The sequence below is a fragment of the Chiroxiphia lanceolata genome, chromosome 9, assembly GCF_009829145.1.
Source record: "Chiroxiphia lanceolata isolate bChiLan1 chromosome 9, bChiLan1.pri, whole genome shotgun sequence".
NCBI classification, from domain to species: domain Eukaryota; kingdom Metazoa; phylum Chordata; class Aves; order Passeriformes; family Pipridae; genus Chiroxiphia; species Chiroxiphia lanceolata.
The window spans coordinates 26,955,465-26,981,374 of NC_045645.1; the positions used below are offsets into that span (position 1 = coordinate 26,955,465).

Below are 25,910 nucleotides of genomic sequence, written 5' to 3' on the forward strand. Positions count from 1 at the left end.
GTAGAGCAACAAAATTATTGTAGCTGTGAGCAAAGAAACCTTAAGGAACAGAAATTAGGACAGCAACCCCTGTCCTTTTACAAAGGCGATCAAACCCATGACAGTGTCTCTGCAACACTGTTGACTTCATGGCTAAGGATTCTCTAGAGAAATTCCTGTCTCGTGAACACAAAGGGCTCAAGACACAAAGAAGATAAAGACAGAGAAGGAAAACTACAAGAACAGCACTGTTTTGTTAAAGTATATAGAGCTGGGCTCAAAGTGATCGTGGTTCATAACCAAATCTCACTAACAGCTTTCACACTTGCTGGAAGCAAGTTTTCACGGATGAAAACCATGTTGTGCTGCCAATTCTCAAGGCAACATCTTGGTTCCTGGTTCCAGCACTATCACAGGTGCAGACTCCATTCAGCTTCACAGCTAATATGGAGAAGAACGACTTCCATCCATGGAAGAACATGAAGCTCATCAGAGCGAGCTTCACAGCATATGAAGCACAGCAGCATTTTATGTCTGACAAAATTTACTATAATTAAATAGTAGTCAAATATAGAGAACTTTTACTCTGTTCTATCAATTAAGAGAAGCTAAATTACTAGGTGGGAGGCTTAGGTGGACAAACTGGGCAGTTACAGTTTTGAAGCTGGCGCCAGAGACAAGACGACAACATTACAGGGCCAGAGATGTTCAGAAGTTAAAGACCACATCAGTCGGGAGAAACAGCTTTGCAATAAATACATGATGTCTGCTCTCTATTCTCTCACTCAGCCTGGACTTTTACCAGCTGCTTCTCAGAAAGATGCGCACAGATTTTCTAAAGTAGCTCAGCTCACACATCATTGCAAGTTAAAGGAAAATTACCTTTTTTTCCTCTTCTATTTCACAACTACTTAAGAAAATCCCCTAAATTAGTATTATAAGGAGAATATCAAGAAAAGATAGTTAAATAATGACCAACAAGGTTGGAATATTACATTTATTATTATATTCGTGATAACCCAGTCCCAGTCTTAAGAAAAAAAGAGAAGTGCATGTGTATCTTGACCTGGGTCTAGAAGGTCACCAACATCTAAGGGGTAACAATTATACCATAAAGAGTTTTGCAGCCCAGTCAGACATCCTCAGGCAGTAAGAAGAAAAACTTCACTAAGCCAGGAGAGGCTGCTCCACATCAGCAACTTTCCGACAGCATCTGGATTTAGAAGTGCTGTGTCAGAAACCTCAGCAAAATTGGGGGGGAATAAAAAAACTTTAATTGTCTCAATATGCTGCATGTCATTGTTCATTTTACACTGTGCTGTACTATGCACAAAGCCACAATTTAATAAAAAAAATCCTGACTTTTCATCAAGGACGTCCATAATAGTGACTCTCAATTTTTGTTGTTTAGTGAGTGTTGCACTCCCTGGACTTTCAACACAACAGTCAGGGCCATTACCTTGAAAATTAATGTCTAAATAAGTGGGAATGTTTCCTCACCATCATCTGAGGCAGATTCACAACTAGTCTCAGATACAGGTCTGGATTAAGGGGTTACTGCATGAAGGACACACATCAGAATTAACAGCCAGTGCTTGAAAAGGGGAAAATGTCTTCAAAATGTTTGACTAATCTGCTTAAGCAAAGTCTCTAGAAGTTTTTTGTTCTTTACTTTTCTCCTAAGTGAATTGTTCTTAAATCCTAACTGCTAGTACTATTTTATGCCTACATGTGGTGTTTAAAGAAAGCCACAACCTTGTACCCAAATCCTATTTCATCCTCCATGTCATATCAGTTCCCTGGAGAATGTGCTACTGCCTGAGATTCCTCTGTTTAGTGTTTTTAAAGGCACAAGTGGCCAGAATAAGTGAGGTCAGGCTCCAGTGACCCATCAGGAAAGTACAAGAAAGCAGGAGACAAATCTGGGTGATGCTCACTCATCTGTGTCAGCTCTTTAAAGAAAGAATTCCCCTTGTAAAACACAGGTACTTGTATTCTGTGAGAGCATTTGTAAGTTGGAACAAGAAAAAAAAATAAATCAAGAATAAAGAAAACCCTGAAGAGGAAATAAATGGGGAAGACAGAAAACTTCCAATGACACTAACAGGCCTCCCACAAAATGTCTTGATCCTCTAGTTCAGAGACCTCTTCTTAACTATTAGAGGAAAATCAACTTTGCAGAGTAGGGCAAGCTCTACTTCATGAAGTTTAAAGCTGTTTAAAATGTTATCTGTGCTAGATCTGAAAAAGAAACACTTGCAAAAACATGTTACAGAATCATCTCTTATGTAAAAAAATAAAATGGGATCTTTCTGAAAAAATCCTCATTGTGCAGATCCCTCCAAATGAGGTATCATTTTGGCAAAGCCAAGCCTGAGTGATTGTCAAAAGCACATAACACACCTTGTATCACCAGTGATATCTCCTTAGGGAAATGTGGGCATCTGTAGGTGGTGAAGACATACCAATGCTCAGTGCTTCATGTCTCAAATTCAACAACCCATTTCCTTGCTAATCAAGCTGCTTCAGCTATCTGTGCTGTTAGAAATCAATCAGTGCAGCAATTAGTAAGTCAGGTGCACCATAACATGCAGGCAGGCACATCTGAAGATAAGGCTGTATGTGGATACTGAACGATCAGCTGTCCAAGGGTCTAAATGAGATGGGTTTTATCCCCAGGATACTGAGACAGCAACAGCTGAAGCACAAATATATCACACAATTTGGTATCATCAGCCAAAACAATTTGTAGTTTATGCTAATAAAACACCCAGGGTGACTTGAGTTCAGGAAAGGCAGCACAAGCCACCACATCCAAAGGCACAGGCGAGTAGAAATAACCATTCATGACAAGCCAGCATAGCTGGAAGCCAAGAGGCAGGTAGGTTTCCCTGATGGATTAAGGCTATCAGATAGCAGGGGTGGTGACCAAGCCAGTACACTAAAATAAGATACCAAGGCTCCAAAACAGATTTCAGCTCCTTACCCCTTAGCACCTGAGAAATGTGAGGTGCTGAACCTCCAGCAAAAGAATCCAAAGCTTTTTTTTCAAAGTCTGAACCAAGGAGTGCCAAGAGTCTGGAGGAATTCTTGACTATTCCTTTTCAGGTACATGAGATCTAACTGCTATCAAAGAATCTCAAAAATGGGAAAAGAGAAAAGACTTGGGGTAGATTTTCAGACCACAGCACAGGTTTTGCCCTCTTCCTTTGACTCCAGTTGACATCAGTATTTCCTACCTGGAGTAGCAATTAACTCTCCAAGCAGGACAGCTGTAGCAAAGACACTTTTTGTACTTTCAACAGTATTTGGCACAACTATTTCTTGGATTTCTAGAAGTTACTGAAGAAGCTACTTTTCTGATCACGAAAGAAGATACCTCAAGCATCAGAACTGTTCAGACACTGTAGGCTAGAAAAGACAAATTTTCAAATAATCCCTTTTGACAGAAAGAGAAATAAATTTCAAGCCATCTTGCACTATCCATCCAATCCAAGTGATCAAACAAGCAGAGAGGTTTCATTTAAAAAGAGTTACGAGATTTTAGTATCCTGTGCAATACTGGATGTATGCTAAAATCCCATCACTACAAATGCTGTAACAAAGAGGATATGTTCTCATTATTTCAGCAGCTACCCAGTCTCAAATGAGCACAGTGATTAACTGGAGATAATGTCAGCAGCTTTCTTTAACTTGACTACAGATAGATACAGCTGATTGCTCACAGACACGGACCTGAAACTAATCACCAGCTATAAAAAATGCAATAAATATTGGTTCAATTCCTTCTGTTTTTCAATGAAAAGCAACTTGTTTTTCTCTTACCATTCTAATTTAAGCTATTCCAGTTTCTGATGTCTCAAAAAAGCCCATCAAACAATACATGTTAAAGTTAGAAAAAGTATCCCATTTAATTATGATGTTGGGGCAGTATGAGCTTCAAAACAGAAAGAGGAGTGACCTCAGGAGATGTTCATCTAAAATAAGATGAAAGTTGTCGTAAGAATACATTCCAACTTCTAAAGACGTCTAATTTCTATGTAGGAATCAAATTTAGATTTAAAGTTCCTAGTGTTTAAATGACACTAAATAATCAGTCCCAAATTCTTGGGCTATGAAAAGCCTGTGGATCTGCCTGCACCAGAGCTATGCCCAAATACTCCTCTTTGAGCAAGCTTTTTGTTATTTTAAACTCATCTTTCAGTGAGACATGACCCAGTTGCTAGCAGAAAATTAACTGTTTTACTGTTTTATCACAGAGAATTCTCACACGGTCCAAACTTTCAGAAAGTTACTGAGATTTCTATGCTCTGTTCTAATACAACTCAGGTTTTTGAAGTATGAACGAAGTCCCTTCAGTTGCAATTGTGCAAAGTGGAGAAAAATCCCACATTTTTCTGGGCTGGGAAAGAGTCTGTGCATTCCTCAAATAACACTTCTATAGAAGCCAAATAATTTTTTTAACTTCACACAAAACCTTTCAGGCTGCCATCTACTCCACTCTTCTCCTTCCTCCCAAGCTACATGACAAGCAAGGAGTTCAGGTTGCTTGCAAATGTACAACAGAAGCTTAGCACCAGCCAAGTATTTTGGAGGGCTTTTGCCAAAAACTGCCCACAACACTAATGGAAACCTCAATCATTTTATGTGGGTCTGAAAATACCTTATATTAAAAGACCTGACATCCTCTTCTTGGTGGTAACATGAGCTCCAAAGAACTCACTTTGGCTGCAAGAGTGGTCCTAACAGAAAACTCTTCATTTGCTGCCTCACACTCACCAATATGAAGCAGGTGGAACCCTGGAAAGATCACCTTGCTTTCCCCACCAGACCCAATTCATACTCAGCTTGCCTAAAAGCCAAGGGAAACCAGTGATTTGAGGAAAGAGAACCCTGGGATTAGACATATTTGCAGTACTAAATATATATCATGAATATGTAGTACCCTCCTACAACTGAGTAGCATGTTCTGAGGTGCCCCAGCAGGAATTTATTCCCCTAAGGGCATTCTTTGCTGTGGGCACACATGCTGGGAATTGAGAAATACCAGCATAGGGTGAAACTGGGTCTGAATAAGCCGAGTCACAGTTGCAGAGGCCAAAGAATTGAACTGTTAGACCTGCTTATAACCTACATCACCATCCCAAGAACCCGCTCCTCCAACTAGATTCACGTGGCATAGGAATGCCAGCACTTGTGACAGCACAAAAACCAATTTCCACAATTCAGTCTGTTAAAATGAATGTAGTTTTAAGCGGTTTCATAGTGAGAACAAAGATTAATGTAAGAAGTGCAGAAGTAACTAATAATTGAGAAAACACTGCTTCCAACCCTCAAACCTCTCCCCCTTCCACACCCCAAAATACTAGGTTTGCAAGTGAATCCTCAAGCCTGGATTGCAGAGATAAGAAACTTGGGCAAATGGATGAACGTCACAAAATTAACTTGTTTGAAGACGGTAAAGCAAAAAAACCGCAGGACTGAGGGAAGCATTTTCTTTTTTTTCTTTGAATGCTACTATCTGAAAGCTGCCAAAACAGATAACACATGGCTTGCATTGGACAAATGATATTCAACATCCCTTGAAGCCGGAGCTGTATAAAGAAGTTTAAAAAGTTTCCTGAAAGTTACAGAGACCAAAAGCACCCAAGGAACATCAGAGAGTTTCAAACAGAGTATTGTATCGCAGTGTTAAGTTTCCTGCCATGGCAAGAGCTCACCTCTGTCCTCATGGGTGTCCAGCAACATGTCCCAAACATTTACAGTACTGGCAGCACCAGCAGGACTTTTCAAGGAGAGACTTATTGAGTCTTGAAGTAACTCAGAGCTTTGCTGTTACTTTAACAAGAATTCACCACTACTGCACACCCTAAGTAGCATCTGCTATAAAACATAAGATCTTCCATTAGTAAAGGATTTTCAAAAAATAATCTACAAATCATATGCTTTTGTCTAAATCAGACATGTTATAACTGAGGTTTTGGATTTGGTGGTTTTGTTTTGGTTTTTTGTTGTTTTTTGTTTGGTTGGGTTTGTTTGTTTGGGTTTGTTGGTTTGGTTTGTTGATTTTTTTACCTGAATCCTGAGTTCACAGGGATTTCTTACAAGAGGAGGTCAACATCTTTCTCTCCACTGACTGACATGAAAACATACCGAGACTGTGAGTAAATGTAGCCATAAGTCTTTCTCTCCTGATTAGTTTCTACAATCAACTGAACAGCATCAGGAATCTCCTGCAGATTTAAACAAGAAACATCAATTTACAAGGTGTAAACAATCAGTTTTGGTACAACTGGGAACACTAAGATAATCACATACTTCTCTAAACTGACCTGCATGGGATCTTATCCATCATTCTGGAGATAAGCATTGCCTTCCACTGATGTTTTAGTCATTGCAGCCATCTTAACCTTCCATAGTATTCTTCATGAAGTTCAGGCACTGCCTCTCTTTTTTGGCACATTATATTTTTACTTCAAGTAGGTATTCACATTACTTCTGTAGAACAGTGGGGGGAAAGAGGTTCTGCAAAATTTCTTTGCCTGTAGCTCTCACCATTTTGCCTTGTTTTTTAAATACTGCCTAAAATTAGCAAGTCCAGCCAGGAACTTATTTCCATTGTACTGGAGTCACTCAAATCACAGTCATATGAAACCCGTGGTTCATCTGAAACTTTGACTGTGCTCAATTTTCCCCAATCTTCATTTTGGAAACCCAGTGAACTGTATGATAAATAGTTTAAATACACAGATTTTAAATGAGTTCTCTTATGGATCAACCTGACATGGGACCATCATGATGATGATGCACCAGTATTCTTCCTGTCCATATAATTTCTTCCTCCCTCTGATTTAATAACTTTAATAGCATTAATGACATACTCTGGTTAAGTCAGTCAACAACAGCAGAGCAATAGAGCCAGGATTATTATGTGTTTTATCAATAATTAAATATTTTCATTTGTGAGGGAGCCACCCTTACCCCACTGTCATCCATGTGCATCTGCCTCAGCACTGAGCTGCTCACAGAGCAAGAGTTTAACAATTAGCACAGGGTCACAGCATGGTAATGGATTTTACTGAGTTCTACATATATTGGTCTTCGGAAAGATTAATGGCTGAAAACTGCATTAATTCATCATCTTAACAATCCTGATTGTTTCTCTAAAGGAAATGCAAGAAAGCCAGTCCTTGCCTACAGCTGGAGAATGTATGCTGTCTTCCACATACCTCTCTGTATTGTTCATGTATCCCTGGTTACTGAATGGCCACAACACATGGCTCGCTCCAGAATCCCGCAGACTTCAACAGCGGTGTTTTTCCTGGGAACACTCTGCCTTTGTGAGAAATGTCACTGGGGACTTCCCTATTCCAGGGTGGCAAGAGGAAAAAAAGCAACAGAAATATAACCCACTAGTGGTGGTGGTGCAGTGTTCAGTTCTCAGATCTGATTTGCTTGTAAAGCTCATACCAATTCCAATGGGACCAGTTCTGTTTCTCCCCGTAGAGCATTCAAGACTCCAAATGATCGCTTCCAGACACAGTAACAGAAAATTACTGTTGGGTTCAATTTTAGGTTTATTTTCAGTTTACAGCTGTATCAACAAGATAACTTCTCCCTCTTCACTCAGAACCTAAAGGAAGCCTCCCAACAAGCACTTCCAAAAGACATGCTTGATACTACAACTAATTTATAACAGACACTAAAACTTCATTTGGGCAAATCCAAGCAAACCCTGTGGTGCAATGTACTTTTCTTTCAGCACTCTGTGACAAAGCACAGGTGAAGCCACTTACCACCCAAGCCTAACAGAAGTTTACTCCACTGCTCTGTGGAAATCCATCAGATAAAACTTCTCCCAAGAAGCCGGTTTCTCTGCTCCTGACTTTATGGCTTTCATTAGATTAAAAGCTTCTCTTCTACTGGGAAGAAATCCAGATTCTTTTATTCTTGCTTTCTGCTAAAGACATTTCACCCCTTCTGAATGGAATCTGATGTTAAAATGGGAAGAGACCCAGGTTGACTGCTCTTTAAAATACACTTTAACAAATTACCGCCTCCTTTTATTATTGCTTCAACTTACCTACATTAATGAAATTAACTCAGCTCACCTTTCCGACATTAAATGTTGCAAAAGGCCTACACAGCAGCCTTATCTACTTGTCCACCTCAGAAAAGCCACCTGCAACAGAGATGTCAGAAGCTGCCTGCAGTTTGAATTTCAAATGCCACCCATATCAGCTTACATCAATCACAGGAAAATATAGATCTGTTTGCTTCACAGGGAAAAAAATTTTGCCTTTATAGCTGTAAAAGATGTTTCTTAAAAACTGTCTGTATTGATTTTAACAAAAGAACACCAACAAACCGAATCCTACATTAACCCTTGGGAGAAACTCCTGTGCCAAGTATTTTAGCCCTTCAGATATCTATCTGCCAAATAAAAAGACCCACGTACACTGCCTGTGCATCATCATCTGACCTATGGCTGCATTTTATTCCTTTTTTTGTTGTTGTTGTTTTCTAATATTTTTAACAGTCACATCATCTGCCCCAAAGCATTTAAGGAGAAGCCTTCATTTCTCTTCTCAGTCATCTCTTCTCCCAGGGAACAAGTGACAGGATGGGAGAAAATGGCCTCAAGTTGTTCCAGGGGAGGTTTAGATTAGTTATTAGGAAAAATTTCTTCACGGAAAGAGTGGTCAGGCATTGGAACAGGCTGCCCAGGGAAGTGGTGGAATCACCATCACTGGAAATGTTCAAAGAAACATGTGGATGTTGCACTTGGGGACACTGTTTAGTGGTGACCACGGCAGTGCTGGGTTCACAGTTGGACTCTATGACCTTAGAAGTCTTTTCCAACCTTAATGATTCCGTAATTTAGGCCAGGCATTGTGTATCTGTCGTTATACCTACTTGCCCTGGAGCACACAGGAATGCCTTGGAAATCACATAATTAGAACAGTTAATGAATCATTTTAACATTGCAAGTCCTTAAGGGTCCTGGAAACTACCAGGTTTCATGAATTTCCAACTAGGTATGAGGAAGTAATGGAAAAAAAAAAAAAGTCTAGATGATTAAAGTTTCTTCCACAGGATAAATTTACTCATTATAAGAAATCACACTTCCAAGATATTCAAATGAAGTGCCAGCATCACCAGGGAACGCTCCAACACACTTACATACACAAACCACAAGAACAGAGAGAAGCCAGAAAGATTTTTTCTAAATCCTAAAGCTTCTACTCAGATAAAGTTCTTAATGCCACGTTGATGACTAAAGCTAAATACAGAGTTCAAATCAAATGAACATCACCTCTCCCCCAACAGGAAATGCTTTGCTTGAAAGATGTAAAGTGGAACCTTAAACAGATTAAATATAAAAAATTAAAATGCTAATATACAGTGAAATGTCTGAAACTCCATCAGACCCATGGCAGGGAAGGAGATACAAAACCCAGAGGTCTCACACGACTGGCAACACGCAATACAGAGCATGAAGCAACAGAGGACAAAACTCCCTCCTGATATCTCTAATCACCAGACTATCAGATCCTTGCTCTCTGCCAACACCAACTGCTACGGAAAATTAAAATGAAGTCCATTATAAGTAAATTTTGATGCCAGAACCAGCCACAGCAGTGGATCGTGGGATGAGGTGCAATCTGGCTGTTATTGAGAGATCCTCTTCACAGCTGGAGCAGGAATTCTATTCTAATGACCAGCTCACAAAACAAAATTAGTCCAATTGCTACATTGAAAGGATAATTTCAAGGGAAAAAACACAAAGGGGAAAGCTTGGGAGAGTGCAGCTCAAGCTAAACATAAAATACTGGTGGCTTAACTGAACGAGTGCCACAGAAGATGATTGTGAAGCAAAAAAAAAAAAAAAATTAAAGAAGAGAACAAGTTCCAAGTTGCTCAGAACCCACCAGCAAGTCTCTTTGTGCTTCCCAATCATGACAAAAATCACAATCCATTTTCTACAGCCTTGGTCTACACCATTCATGGTTTCCAAAAGAATATACATGTACCCTTTCAGCAGCTACCACTCATGGGCAATGGGCTGGGGATGGCGACTGTCTAAGGAGGCAAAGGCCAAAGCCTGCCTTGGTCAACACTACAGTCATGCCCAGACTTTCAAGACTTCCATAAAATTCCACAAAAAAAGACATAAGAAACAGCCCATCCACCAAACTGGCTGATTTACCCTCAGTGCCAAGGCAGGACAGACCTTACTCCCAGACCTGAGAGGGCTTTTTTAGGAGATAAGAAAGTCGAGATACCTTTAAGTTAGTCTGTTTTAACAATATCAAGGAAACAATGTCATATATCAACAATACAGTGGAGAGCAGTAAAGGCTCTGAGCTTACTCATGTTATCTTACTTTCCTCTGTAAGAAAGTGAGTCACAGTTCCAACAACCTTACAAGATTTAATGAGTGCATGGAGTGGAACAGCTCAGGACCATCAGTCTTGGTTTACCCCTTGCCAAGCGCCATGCCTTCTGCAGGAATTCATTCCTTGCCCAGAAAGTAAACCAGTTTTCTGCTTCTTCCTCTTCCTCCTCCACTCCATGGCAGTTGCACATAATCCAAGTTCAAATGCTTGCACTGACGTTTTACAGAATAGACAAGTCTCTTCAGTTACCAGACACTAAATTAGCTCCCCGAAAAATATAAAAGAAATACTGTAATCTAGAAAAATAAGACACAGCCAGACTCAAAATCAGCTTGTCAAAGAATCAGATACCAAATCCTATTCCAGACATAAACCTCCTCTCTATGCAGGAAGGAGAAAGCTGTAATAAAAATAAAACTACAAGAAAAAGCTATTACACAAAATCTGCCTTTAAAAATGATCTGATATCACAACTGCTGCTTGTACTTTGTGAATGTAACCAATTTGACAGGAGCAGTAACTGGAAACAGATTGTAGTAGACACGTTGACGTATTTCTACTCTTGATTTAACAGGGAAGCCTGACTTTTTACTGGTTTTCTAACTTGAAATAAAACAACAATGAAAGAGGAGAGACAAGAACCTCACTGTGCACAAAAAGGAGGCCACAGCTAACAGCAACTGGTTTAGTTCTTCCGCTGGCTCTTCCTGGACAAGGACAGCAGCACTTCCACAGACTGAATTCCAAAATCACTAGATGAAAGTTTGTGCTATTCACTTATTTATTTTATTATTTAACGGGCCACTGAAACTTTAAGACTTGCATGAATTTCAATTCAACCTGGCAAAATTAGGTTTTTCAAAATAATTTTAAATGCTTAAGTGCAGAACGTGAAAAAAAACCCAGTTGTTCTAAATGCTATCTCTTTTTATATTAAGAAGATTATATTGGCTGATATCAAGTACTTAATATGCATAGAGATATACTCTGGATGAATAAAAAGCAGTATTAAAGAGAAAGCTAAAAGATTGTCTTTGAAATAGAGCTACCTAAATAAATGCCATGTAAGTGAGAGTATCTGGTGAATTAAAAAGGCACAAATACATGGGGAGAGAAGACACAACCTGACTGCTTACCTAGAGCACAAAAGGCAACTGGAATACCTAAACACGTTGTTAGTTTCCTATATCTATATATATCCACTTCTGGGATAAATATGCTGCTTAATAAGACAGATATCACAGTCTTCATGCAGGTTTTACATTCAGACTGTTCATACATGTGTGCAAACCAAAATACCTCTTTTCTTGATAAGAAAAGTGTTCTGAAAACCCACATCCACAGAGGATGCTCTGTACTTCTTACAGCTTGGTGAAGACAAACTTTGCCCTGCTTATGGAACTGTGTGCAACACAGCTTTCCATCAGAAGTAACCCAGTTCCTCGGGTTTTAAAACACAAGAGTAAATATTCCAAGAGAAGGAACAACACCTCTGTTGAAAAAAAAAACGAACCAAAAAAAAAAAAAACCACAAAATGAAATAACAAATTCTTCCCATTATCCTGTTGACAACAAAGCCTGTCGGTTCAGGTAGGCCTGCTTCAGAGCTGCCATTATCCCTCCTCACCAGTTTAATTCTGCAGCAGCAGCATAATCCTCCTGCTTTGATCAGCTGCAAAACTGCTTGTTTTAAACAGACGGATGCACGGAGCCGTCACAGCCTCAGTCAGTCACATCCCTGCAGCCTCCCCAGCCTGGAAGTGAGCACCAAGCAGCACTTCCTAATTACAGATCAAGAATATTTGTAATAAATAGATGTACAGCACGCTTATTAATGGGCCACTTTCTATTAGGATCTGAGCAGATAATTTTTCTCCCACGCACTGAAGGAAAGCCCGGAAGATGAATTTAAGGTCTCTCCTGCCTCTTCTCAGAAACAGCCACAGGCTTTGCAACCCAACTGGGAACCAGCAACCGAATAGAACACAATGAACTGGCTCTCGGGTGCACACTCCCTGCTTTGTTTAGATTTCAAATAGACACACTTGAGCCTTTGTTTTCGGTTCAAATAACCTCTTGTCACCCTCCAACACGGGAAACTGAATATCTAGATAAATCAACTTTCAAATGAAGATCACAGCAACGTTATGCAAAACAGAAAGAATTAGTGCTGCATAATCCAAGTGCAAAGGAGCTGCACTGGCTTCTGACACAGCAGAGCTGGGGTCTAACTAAGAAAACAGAAGCAGGATCGAGTATTAAAAAATACCACCAACGTAAGGTTAAATACAGAACAATGACCCAAACCAAATCTTGTATCCAACACTTTAAAATAGAGAAGTTGTCCACTCTGACCACACACAACACTCAAGCAACTAAGCATTGCACATGAAGCACTTCCTTGTTTCTGTTAATTGCTGTAAACAAACTTAAAATTGAAAACCGGAGAATGAGACAACACCAGTTCTCAAGCAGTACAAGATGTATTGCCTTAGCCTAGCCAAAGGGCTGGAAAAAGTAAACACAAGAATGGGAAGAGAACACACAGAGGCAGTTTTCTCCCATGCATGGGAGCTAAATATTTTCATCTAAAAAACCCAACTAATTAAAATAATACCGCCTCTTTACGTTACAGTTACAAGCTATCCTAGAAGATAAAAACCCGCACTGAAATCAGATAATATTCTGAGAGGTCTGGGCTTTACTTCCCCTGTTTAAAAACCTCACAACAGCAGAACCACGTGAGGACTGCAAGGTCTGTGGATATTTGCAAGAGAACTTAAGGAAGTTGTGGTATTTAACACTATGTTTAAACTTCTTCCCCTCTCTCTCTCCTTTTTGTTTAAGTTTAGATTATTTAAGTGTATACCTGTAGCTGGTATAAGGGACGATACAGCACATTACAGCACCAGAAACTGAACACTTCCATTCTCCAGACTACACTTTGCCAAAAACTATTTTCAAACTCCAACATGATCTTGCTGAAGTAACTGCAAAATATTTAGAGAAAAGAGTGCAAATATAAAAAGTTTCACGTAAATCCCCTCTTCTTGCAATATACAGAATAAATCCCCCTGCAATATTTTATTTTGCACTTCCAGCCACAATTCAGCAATTCAGTATAGGACTTAATAAAATCAAGCCTTTTGGGTACTAGAAAGTTAAGGCAAACTGGAAGCCAGAATTTGGAAGGTTTTTGCATTGCTACTCTGTATTTAAAGAAAAAAAAAAAATTCAAAAGTCCACAGTATCAACCATAGTCTTGAAGTTCTTGTGCCACTTCCCTTGCTACAGCAGAGAATCACTCAATTATCTGCTACTGCACATGGTGTTTGTCCACAAAGGTAACAGAAAAATTGAGAGTTTGGCTAAGAGCCATAACGCAACACTCAAAGGATCAGTATAGGTGGAAGTTATGCTGGGGAAATTCATAAATCAGGAAAAGAATAACAACACAAGCCTTGTTATCTACTCTGAAAGAGTAAACGGTACACACAAGTGAAAATCTCAAACAGACATTGAACTAATTAGGTACAGAAGAGCACACAATGCGTATATTTCTCTTCCTTACTTGATAAAGCTTCCAAACTTCTCAGAAAATAATTATCACACATGAGACCAGCCACCATGAGCCACGTGCTACCGTTGAATGCTAACAAGAGAGGAAAAATACCAAAACGAAATGAGAATTGCAGCCAAGGTCGTAAGAAGGTGATGGAGCAGAAACATCTCTTCCCAAACTCACCCCACGGTGACCCATATACCTCAATAACCACAAAATCACTCCCAAAACTGATGGAGACGGCAAAACCCTCTGGCATACCCTGCTGAACACGTAAAAAGGATTCAATAAAATTGCCTCACAACACTGCAAAGTTGCAGCAATTACAGTCTGGGGCCTTTAGATTAAAAATATCCACTTAACACATTTATGTAGGTTAGGTAAAGAGACCAAAGCCTTTAAGCACACACCCTATGAAGGATTCGTGTTACTACTGAAATACCAAACTAAAGGATTTGGTATCCAGCCTGAATATATCAGCAAGAGTGGGGGGAACCTTCTCAGCTGGCCAGAGTTCCTGCATCAGCAATTCCTGACTGACAGCTGGGCTGTACCAGCCTCCCTCTCCATGTCCCCGGGGCAATGAATTCCCTGCCTGATGACTAATTCATTACTCGGATTTGTGCTTAGGCAAGTCCAAGCCCAGATCAGGCACCTTCCAGGGCTGGATTCCTCCTCGCCGGAAAGCGAGCGGGCGCACATCTGCTCCATCTAGAACACTGCATTAGCATCCAGCCACATCAACCCCGCTCCATCCACTGGGAACAAAAGCCAGAACTGAATCTGTAGGAGCTGCCTGAAAGCAGAAGAAACCGAAAGGGAAATTGGTACAGACCAATTCTAGCTGAGCTGCATTTGGGATCTCTAAACATGAGGGGAAGATTTGAAAGCTCTTTTGTGTAGGTACTTTGGAGCCTTTAGCTCAAAGTCCTATTAAGCACTGACAGTAGCAAACTAATCTTCCTGCCTAAGAAGACATGGGTGCAGCTAACACCAGAGCAAAAGGCACCAGGAGGGGGGAGAACAGTGTCCACATGTACAAGGAAACGTGAGCCGGGCGCCAGGAGCAGCCTGGCAAGCTCTGCTCTGGGCACCGAGGCCAAGCCCTGACCAGCTCCAGCAGGTTGGCTGCACACAGATGAACCCTCCACTTCTCCCTTCACTGTCCTTCCTGGTCCTTCCCTTTCTGAGGCCTCACCACAGACACGACATCTGCTGAAGAGAACAGCAGTAAAGCCGTGGCAGGCTCCTCGTTGCTGACATATTGCTGAAGCTCACACCTGATACACGGGGTATTTCTGCAGGATCTGAAGTGCTGACCAGAACCAGCAGTCACCTTACAGCAGGATCAACACAGCAGATGGGGCTGATCAGGTGTGGCGAGCCTTACAAGCTCAGCATCCTGTCTCTGCCCTCTCTGCCTTCAACTGCTCCAAATTTCATTCACAGTGCACATTTTACTGACTTATCCTCTGAAACCTGAAGTTTCAATAAACAAGTCTTATTGATGTCCTGTGTCCTATAAATGAATGCTGCTTGTCAACAGCATCATCTACAGCACCCCAAACCCACAAATGCAGCCTCTATATACACAATCATCACCTGTGAGCATTGATTTAATCCAATTTCATCAGACAAGCAAAAGGTATTCTGATTTTTCCCTTTCCTTCACCCTGTCTGGAAGCTTTCGTGTCTTCTACTGGGAAGCTTTCTTGTCTCTACTGGCAATCTCTTGAAGGCTTCACAAGCTCATGAAACTTCCAAGAGATGTGTTCATCAGGTCCAAGTAGAATCAAGCCTTGACCCAGACTTCTAATGAGAAGTGTGTTCTCCTGAGTGGGCAGGGGAGATATTGAACTGCTGCAGAGCTCAAGGACCATTTGGCAGATATAAAAAAACTGTGAACTACATGGAATGCTATATCAGGCTTTCAGATTATTTATCTCTGCTTCTAACTGCTACCCTCTCATTAGGGAAGACAAAACCACAGGAAAACAGTGAAGTACAAGCCAAATTCCCATTCAGCTATTTTTGGATTTCACCTTACAGGTCCATCAGCCAATTCTGGTCATTATTACCTCATTTTATTGCCTTGCCTGTGACCTCACATCCTACAGCTGTGCCCATAAGGGACTTGCCTTTAAAAAGCATACCTGGGGTCACTGTCAGCAACAACTTGGTCTATGCTGCTAGTGCTCTGACATATAGACCATGCAGAAATTAAGAACCAAAAAAATTACAGAAATTAATAACAAACTCATATAAATGATCAGCTACACAGGAGAGGATGAAAATAAAAATGGGGTTTAGACCAACAGTGCCATTTTCCCTCCTATAACTGACCCATTACAGGGCTGACAACCAGACAGGCTGGCACTGAAGTCTCTGTCTCAGCAGAGCTGCGTGGGGGACGGGATCCCTAGCAAGGCAATTCCAGAATATCAGCCTGGCCACATGTCCAGAACAAGTCTGCAACTGTGGGACAAGATAGATCCGGAGTTAACAGCTCACCCCAGCCAATCTCCTCAGCCTCTCTGCACTTTGCCCCACAAAGACATTAGGAGCATTTATAAAAGCATGCAAAGCAATTACAGTAAAAATAAAACCAGGGTTATAACACAGTCTGGATGCCAAATTTGCCTCTTTTTTCTGTTTAGAGCTCATATTCCAGCACGCAAGAAATTCTCACCCCCCTAAAACGTGTGCCCGGGGCTATAACAGCACATGCAAATAAATTGCATTTATATCAGTATGTTACGGCATGCAATTCCCCTCTTCCCAATCACTGCATGCCCCTCTTGTTAAGTCAAAATAGCCTGTCAGCTTCTCATCAAGAAGAAGAAAATTGGTTTTCCATCTCCTAGGAGATAAACAAGGCTTCCCTCTTGCAGAGGGAAAGTTGAGCTGCTGAGTACACAATGCAAGAAGAGTCAGCACCCACAAACCAGCTTTGCACCAGCCCAGTGGTGTCTGTGCCCACTGTAATGCCAGTCACCATCTTGGACAGAGCAAAAACTACTTAAAAAGTAAATTTTGTATTTTCATGCAGTTTTCCTTTGTTATTTTTAGCTGGACATACACAACTCTGACTCACAGTGCTACTGCCCTACAGCTAAGGAGCTTTAGGTACTCATGTAATACCACTTATTAGTAAAATATCCCTTATACCTCTCCATGGTTTCCCCTTCTCAGTTCACAGAGGAACTGAACCACAGGATCAGACTCTTCCATTTAGGCTGTAGTAATTCAGGGGTAAAAAGGTTCCCACACTGTAACCAAAGCAGCATAAAACAATCTAAAGTACATTAACTACATGGCCCACATAATAAATGAAATAATACATATATTTTAAATTCATTTAAGTGCGGCTTTGTAAACTAAGAACACTGTAATTTTGCAGTTTTGCACTGTAACTAAAATCAAATGTTATGTATCTACAAAAAGCACAATAACATTTTAAAATTAAGTCATTAGCTACTTTTACTTAAAGGGGTCAAATAGCAAGGCTACAGATACACTGTAGAAAAAAAAAAAAAAACACAACACCGGTGAGATAGGCAACTAGCTTTCATCTTTACTTCAGGAATCAGGAAAAAGACACATTTCACCACATGGTTGCTAATTGTAAAATTACTTCAAAAGAGGGACCTTCTCGTGTTGAGAGACCATTACTGCAATAGCCACTGCACAGTGAGGCCTTGCAGCACATTAAGAGAACACAGCTTGAAGGACCACTCTAGGAGGAAGGACAGCCTTTGCTCCTCCACCACCACGTCACACAGAGATGCCACCACTCCTTGGGCATTGGCAGGTTGGCCATTTCCTCAGGCAACTTACAAGCAAGCTCCGATGTAGAAGAATGAGATTCCTTCCAGAGACACTCTGCTCATGCCCTTGCCCACAGCATGCATTTTAAAGAGAGAAACCAATCAAACTTAATTCATATTGGCATTATTCACCAAGTAGCTCCAGTCTCATCCAAAAAATCTTAATTGTCTAATAATTCACATCCCTATATCAAACAACGCACCAGAGGAATGACTATAAAAGCCAGAGGCTGCCTCTGACACACACACTAAATCTTGCTGTTAAGATGTCTAGTGCAGGGGGTTTTTTTTTGAAACAAAGCAATAAATACTGGCCTCTGTATATATATATATATATGTGCAGTGCTCTTCATGTCTACAGCCCTGTGGCTGTTTGATGTCTCACTGCTGTCTCAGGAGTGCTTTGATGGAGGCACAGCTGGCTGTCAATCTTCCAGCTTTGCCAACCTTCTCCCCTCCAATCCTTAAGTTTTGACCATTAACATGAGACCTGCACACTCCAGTTAAATCACAAGCACTGTTAGATCCTCTAACCAATAAAAAAGCAACAGACTGGCATTTTAATGTATGGGAAAGCAAAGGCAGGAAGGAAAAGAGAAAACAGAAAGGCACAGCTGAGCATTTCTGATGTCGCTGTCACCCTACACAAGCCATTAAAGAATCATCTGCAGCCCTTCCACAACAAATTTGCAGACTTGCCAAAAACCTGCCTCTAGGTGCAAACCTTTCATATGTGCCAGCCTTGACTACCAGGTCCAGCTTCCACAGTTACCTCCTGAGCTACACCCTGGATCTTGGATCATCCTGGGTTTAACAGCTCTTAGTACTCAGTACCAAAGAATGCTTAAGTGAAGGAAAAAAAGTACAACCCTACAAAGCAACAGTGGAGGGCCTAGAGGGGAAGCCATATGAGGAGTGGCTGAGGTCACTTGGTTTATTCAGCCTGGAGAAGAGGTGACTCATCACAGTCCACAACTTCCTCACGGGGGGAAGCAGAGGGGCAGGCACTGATCTCTACTCTCTGACGACCAGCAACAGAACCCAAGGGAATGGCATGAAGCTGTGTCAGGGGAGATTAGGCTGGATATTAGGAAAAAGGTTCTTCACCCAGAGGGTGGTTGGGCACCGGAACAGGCTCCTCAGGGCAGTGGTCACAGCACCAAATCTGGTAGAGTTCATGAAGCATTTGGGCAACGCCCTCAGGCACATGGTGGGATTCTCGGGGCTGTCCTGTGCAGGGCCAGGAATTGGACTTTGATGATCCTTGTGGATCCCTTCCAACTCAGGAGATTCTGATCCAATTAATTGCCCACTCCTAAGCCTTGAGTCTGTACTCTCTGGTACCCTTAGGACTTGAGTTCTTCACACAATGTGAATGCCTTAAAGCAATTTGAGCTGCTGAGGAATTTACCCAGAACACTCCAGCAAACAGAGGAAAAGGCAAAAGGCTTGCTCAGCAGCAACTGGGGCTTCCCAGCATGTGCACACAGATGAAGTGGTGGGTGTATCAGCCACGAGCTGGCCACGGGGCAAATGGAAAGGGTGAGGAAGTGCAGCATTCCCACTGACTGCAATCACAAGCTTCCTTCAGAAAAGAACAGTGATCTACCCAATCAACCTGCTAAACCACCTACCCCCACAACCTTCTTGGTTACCCTGCATGGCCCCACACTACCCCCAGAGCCCCAGGAAAGCTTCCATTGGCTCCAGGGGTATTTTCCCACAGACCTTCTGGAGCAAGTGGTTTTTAAGAACTGAAAGGGTTCACAGCCACAAAAAACAAACCAAAAATAAATGAAAGTGCAGCCCACGTGAACCAGCACCCACAGGCAAGCCAGGACCCTGAGCACACCGGTTTCTGAATGTACTCTTAGGCTACAACCTGAGAACCTGTGGTCTATGGGACAGTAATAACATCAAAACTTGTATTGGCCAGTTGTCTCCACAATCAACAACTTACTCCCAATCAGTACTCATCACTCTAGCTCTCCATGCAGGGCCTGTTGCGTTAGAACAAGGAGTAATGGATTTAAACTGAAAGAGAGAAGGTTTAGATTAGATATTAGGAAAAAATTCTTTACTGTGAGGGTGGTGAGGCCCTGGAACAGGTTGCCCAGAGAAGCTGTGGCTGCCCCATCCCTGGAAATGTCCAAGGCCAGGTTGGACAGGGTTTGGAGCAACTTGGTCTGGTGGAAGGTATCCCTGCCCAGGGCAGGGGGGTTGCACTAGACGACCTTTAAAGGCCCCTTCCAACCCAAACCATGCTGTGATTCTATTCTGTGACTCCAGCTCTGTACCTAATCTGACCTTCATTCCACATCCACGTTACACTAATTACTGGTTAAGCAGAATTCAGTCACTTAGTGCTCCGTGCCTTTGAGGAAGGTACTGTACCAACAGCGTAGGTGGGTCTGCACTACCCTGAGGGCACAGAAAGTGGCCTGGGGTGGTACAAAGCACACCCCAGTCAGTCTCTGGGCTGACTTGCTGAGAGCACTGAACTGCTTTTGACAGCAAAATGACTTTTACACGAACACACGGCACACCACATTTTCATACAGGCATCTGTGCTCCAAATATTTTAGTGAACATCCAGCTGTTCTCTAACACTACTCTGCACCCTACTCCAACCATATGCACTGTTTACCTTGCAAATTTTATTGCCCCGGGGAAGAGAAACCAGACATCATCTCCTTCTCTAAATGCTGGTACTCAGCCAAGTTCTCCTCCTGTCCACTGCACTCTCTGGAAGCTAACGTTTTCCACAAGCCCAATAACCTATTTTTCTACAGATAATCCAATACCTGGCATCAGGTCTCTGACTGAGAAGAGGATTGCCATGGGATTATGTATTTTTTTTTTTGAGTTTACAAACTAGTTACAGAGGCCTCCGGACTGAATTACAGCCTGCACAGCATCTGGGGTGTAGGACACCAATCCCCATGCCCTTTATGGGTGTGCAACAACATTGTGAAATAAAGACAAAGCACTAATCTGCTTGTGGCTGCTCCTGATGTGCAGCAGTTCTGTTGAAGGCTCCTTTAAGCCTTAAGCATTCCCATGTAAACAAAACCTCAACCCCCTACACAGTAAGATTGTGCAATTGGAAATAAATGTTTATTTTGAAATAAAAAGAAGACGTGCATATACACAGACAAACCATAAGCCTTTGATCAACCCCACAAAGCATGTCTGTGTATAACAAAAACTGTCAGGCTCATAACTTCCTCTGGAAAAAAAAAAAGTGATTTCCCACACCCTGCTTATTCACCAAGATTATTTATCATCCTAAAGAATCCTATTTTATTTATTCAGTAACACAAATAAATCCAAACTAGAGATTTGCAGCTGCCAGTTAACATGGCAAGTGCATTACAAATGAAAGCAGAAACTAGGGTGGAATCACACAGGACACGCTGCCAGTGCTGGCACTCTCTGGATGTCCCAAACTTGCACCTCTTGGTTTTCTAATCCATCACAAGTAAATAGGTGACCACACAGATTGCACGTACCAGCAGAGGATCTCTGTTACCACTAAAGCTTTTCCCTCACCAATCAAAAATTATTTTAACATCACCTCTTACATTTGGGTTTGAATTTTACCCTAAAGGACCTGTACTCAGCAGTCCTACAACTGTTACACCATTCCACCCCCCACACAATCAGTGTGATCCTCATTTAAAAGGTGCCACTGGAATTCAGGATTGGGGTTAAGTGGAATAAGTAATCTCTGTAATAAGAGGATACAACAGAATGCTCTTGTACCACCTGATATTACAACAACAACGTTTGTTTATGCAACTATTAACGGGAGGTTAAATTTCAATATCTGAAAGGCAAATATTCTATGAAATAATATTTAGAGTGGACTCTGTCCATTCAAGCAGATAATCAGAATGAATAATTTAGAGCTGCACTTTCATCTCCGCTGCAGCTGAGAAGAGCTGCATCATAAGGAGCTTGGGGAGATGCCGACACATCTGCTCACCAAGTGGAATAATCGGGAGGACTCTGAGCAAGAGTGGTCCAGTAACCTCTTTTACTTAGGTGACAAGTGGGACAGGAAGCAGTGGGAGGACAAGGAATGCAAAAAAAAAAACCAACAACAACAAAAAAAATCAACATGCTCCCAGTGAGGTCAGTATTTCACGCTTTTGCAATACTGCATATTCTGCCTCGGAGGAAAACAGAGCTACGCTGGGGTTTTGCCTCTACATTGTCACAGATTCCTCCTAAAGGTATCTCAGGGTCAAGGAAAGGGTGCCTGGCACACTTGCATGCAGGCCCTTCCTGCCGTGCCATGAGGACCCAGGAGGCGTGAATAACATGGTGGAAGCAGCATCAAATCATCCTGACTGATCCCGTAACAGTAAACAGCACATAACAAACAGCTAACCAAGCAAACACGCTTCAAAGAACTCTCCAGAAATCCAAGCAAGTACAGCTGGGAATCGAGCTGCATTTGATGCTTTTTGCAGTGATGTGTACAGGATTGAATTAACAGACTAAACACTAATTCGGTACAGATGTTGTGCAGGTGTGCAGGTTTCATCGGGGGAATGCCTTGTAAAAAGATGATGAGCATCTGGAGGAGTAACACTGGCATATAAATACTGTCATTACAAAGTAGACAGATGGGGGGGAAAAAATGTATCTTTGAACAGATTAAAGAAATCTATGTGTACAGGTAGGAACTGCCAATAAAGGCACGCTACAGTCTGGAATAACTCTCGTGGAACACGGGGGGGCCACAGCACCTTGCAATAGTGTCAGGGGGCAGCCAGAAACAACCTCCTCCTATCATACAGCCTTGGTAGGTTTTGCTTATCCACACCAAGGTTTTTGTTAACACCACAATCTGTTTATTAGCTGAACATAGAGAAAAGCAGACAGACATTGGTATGATTCAATGTAGCACAATGAGAAGGGTCACCGTATAAATGCATAATAAATTGCACAATTTAGAACCAAGATCCTCTTCCCAGCAGCACTTTGCCCACTAAGCTAGCAAAAGGACCATCCCTTGTCGAGCTTAAGAGCCATTCTGAATTTAGTTTTATTTCCCCAACCACAAGCAGGAGATTCCTAAATACAAACCAAATGAAAGCTATTCATGATGGATGGTTCACCTATTACCTGCCTTGCCTACTGCTTACAGCATATTTTGGTTGGGTAGCACTTCTTTTGTTGTTATTTTAAAGAGTTTCCAATATAGTTTCAGCATACTTCTAAGCCATACAAAGCATTTATGCAGGTACACAAATTTTACTGGCTGACATAGTAAGTAGCCTGCAGCAGAAATCTAAGAAATTCATCCACAAATCCCAGGTTATACATCCAGCTGAGCAGAATAAGAACCAGGAATAGCCTCAGCTTTGCTATACAAAACTCCCTCTTCTTCACAGCCCATTATATTAAGATTAGCTTTACAATTCATGCAAGGTTAATCAAAGCCAACTCTGCAGGTCTGTGGTGTGCCTGTGATCAACTAGATCCATTAGAAAATGGATTTTAGTTAGACCAGTCTAAAATGAGATCACATTAGGCTCACACTGGGTAGCTGGGTTTCAGTAGCACAGCCCTCTACTTTCTGTGCTAAGCTCAAAATAACACAGAAGTATCCATTGCAAAATCCATATTAAACTGATAACATGCAGGCCAACAGCCAGCCCCAACAATAGCTGCTACATTCCCTCCCAAAGTTCAAGGAATTTGCTCCATTCCATCTCCTCTGACAGGGAATTCAGCTGTGTTTTGGGCACAGTCTGTGTGCAGTCACACACTAAACCTGGCCTAAAGTTTCTATGAACAAAGGCAGACGGGCTTAAAGGAGAAGGATGTAAGCAACAGGGGTGGAGAAATGGTCTTGATCCATTTCCAACACAAAAGGTGAAGGAATTAGTACAACAGCTCTCCACTTAAGGGCAGGTCAGGCAGACAGAGTTAAATATGAGTGGTTCAAAAAAGTTTGGATTACTTTGTTCTCTACAGTACAGAGGAAAAGACCCAATTCCCCCCAAAATGAACAGAACACTGTTCTACTGAGGAAAACTATCTTAAGTCATTGCTTTCCTTTTGTTAAGGTTTTTAAAGCATCAAAAGAGGAAGAAGCACAAGTTAAAATTCTTACAGCACTCGAAAGAGCATAAATATAATATTCTACCATTTTACTCTTCACAGACTCTTGCTTTGCCAAATATGTTTACACCCAAACATAATAGCACATTAGAGAACATCACTATATCACAAGCATTGAAAATAATAAAATCAAAATGCTGAATTATAACCCTTTATCAATTCGGACCTACCTTGAAATCCTAGATATCCCCAAGCCAAATCCAGTAAGTCACATTCCAACACTTGACTACAAAACTTTATTAGCACAGACACCATTTGCTCACATTGTCAATAATAAACCAACGGACAGAAGAGAGGAGAAAAAAGTCTTGGAATTGCTCCAATCTTCCACACAAATAATGCTGGATTTTCAATAAAATTAGGAAGTTGTCTTTAAAAGTCAATATAGTCAGTTTGGTCTACACAAAACACTTCAGAGTTCCTCTTAGATCAAAAACCGGTTTTATGTTGTTGGAAAGATTTGTGGGTGATTTTTAGGCAATTTTGCCCCTCAAAAGAATAAAGTGAGATTTTCCTCTATTGCCAGCATATTGCTGGCGAGTTTTCCTAAGATAACACATGTATTTTGGATGCTAGGACCAAAACCTTTAAAAAAGTAGTTCTAGGACCTGCACTTTAGAGAAAAGTGTGAGTGATTTAACAAAATTATCAGGGTGAGTTGAGTGAGCAACTAAGTGTCAGGTTAAAACTAAAGATTATACCTGTCTTAGCATTGCTTCTATGAAGTTTTCAGCTTGGATTGCACCTCTGAAGAGTACAAAGACAGACTGTTCCATCCCACACACACCCTCTTAGCCTATTAACTATTGCAGTTTTTGTTTTAAAATTCTAATCAAAGAGCAGGTAGAGTTTAATTAAAAAAAATATTCCATGTTATTTTAACTGTCACACCTCATTTCCCAGTTCTAATCAACACAAGGAAAGTAGTTAACAAGCAAACTGAAGAGTGACCAGCATTACTGATGTTAGACAACTGACTATATCACGAACAGCAGTTGTTCTTCTGCTCTATAAATATGCAATAAGCTCAGAGCCACATTTAGAGATTAGTGAAATTACCACTGCACTGCACTCAAAGTGAAAATAATAAAGGTTATAAAACAGTTGGAAATCCACAGGAAGGGCAAGAAAGTAAGGAGGGAAGCAACAGAGGCAAAAAACTCTTCAGTGCTTGAAAGACAACAAAAGGAAGAAAGATAAAGAAAGTAAAGGGCTCCAATTTTGCACAGATCATCCCTTAATTCAACACAGTATTCAAAATGCAATGAGCTTAAAACCAATCACTGTACTAAAATAATCTAGATAAGTCAGTGGCAATAAAGACATGCAAACAAGAAGATATACTCATGTCCACATACGAGAGGCAGCACAGCATTCAGGGAGGACATACAACGAAAGGAGGAGACCCTTCCAGTTCAAATCACCAGTAACAAACCAGGAACCAGAGTCTCTAGCACAGCTATCTCCCAGAGTGGCTGGCTGTCACAGGAAAACAAAGGTCTATTCTCAAGCCATGGACAAAGTACTTCCACCACTGAATGCCCTTATAAGCAAGAGGAATCAAGCTGTTGAAGTCTCAAACTATACAAAGACATTTATTGTCCCAATGACAGAGGACAAAGAGTTCTAACAATCAAAAATAGCATGCAGGCTGTGAAAGGCCAGGCATTTGCCCATCAGTATATGAAGTTTACCAATTTAGGAGGACTGAGGACAGAAAAGTAGCAGGGCTACGTGTCCAGCGCCCAATGCCAAGAAAAACACAATTCTGGGTTACAATTTGCTTACCTTCTATAGAAGGGGCCTGGTCCACAGCTGCATATAGCATCTCTTTCAAAGCCTGCAAGGGAGAGGGAGAGAACAAGGAATACAGTTAGTATTAAAAAGGAAAGAAAAATTACATTGTTTTGATATGACTGTTTGGGAAAAAAAAAAAATCAATTAAAGCCCTTTTATCATCCAGACTGGCACAGAAAGCTTTGGTACGTGATGTCAACCCTCTCA

General features: G+C 41.3%; 1 protein-coding gene across 1 annotated transcript in view; it reads right to left on the bottom strand.

Annotated features, from left to right (window-relative positions):
- Positions 1-25,910, bottom strand: part of XPR1 (xenotropic and polytropic retrovirus receptor 1) — a 112,564-nt gene that overhangs the window by 78,710 nt on the left and 7,944 nt on the right. Inside the window, exon 2 of the mRNA XM_032696156.1 lies at positions 25,695-25,746. Coding sequence (XP_032552047.1) covers positions 25,695-25,746 — 52 coding nt within the window. The remainder of the gene's footprint in view (positions 1-25,694; positions 25,747-25,910) is intronic.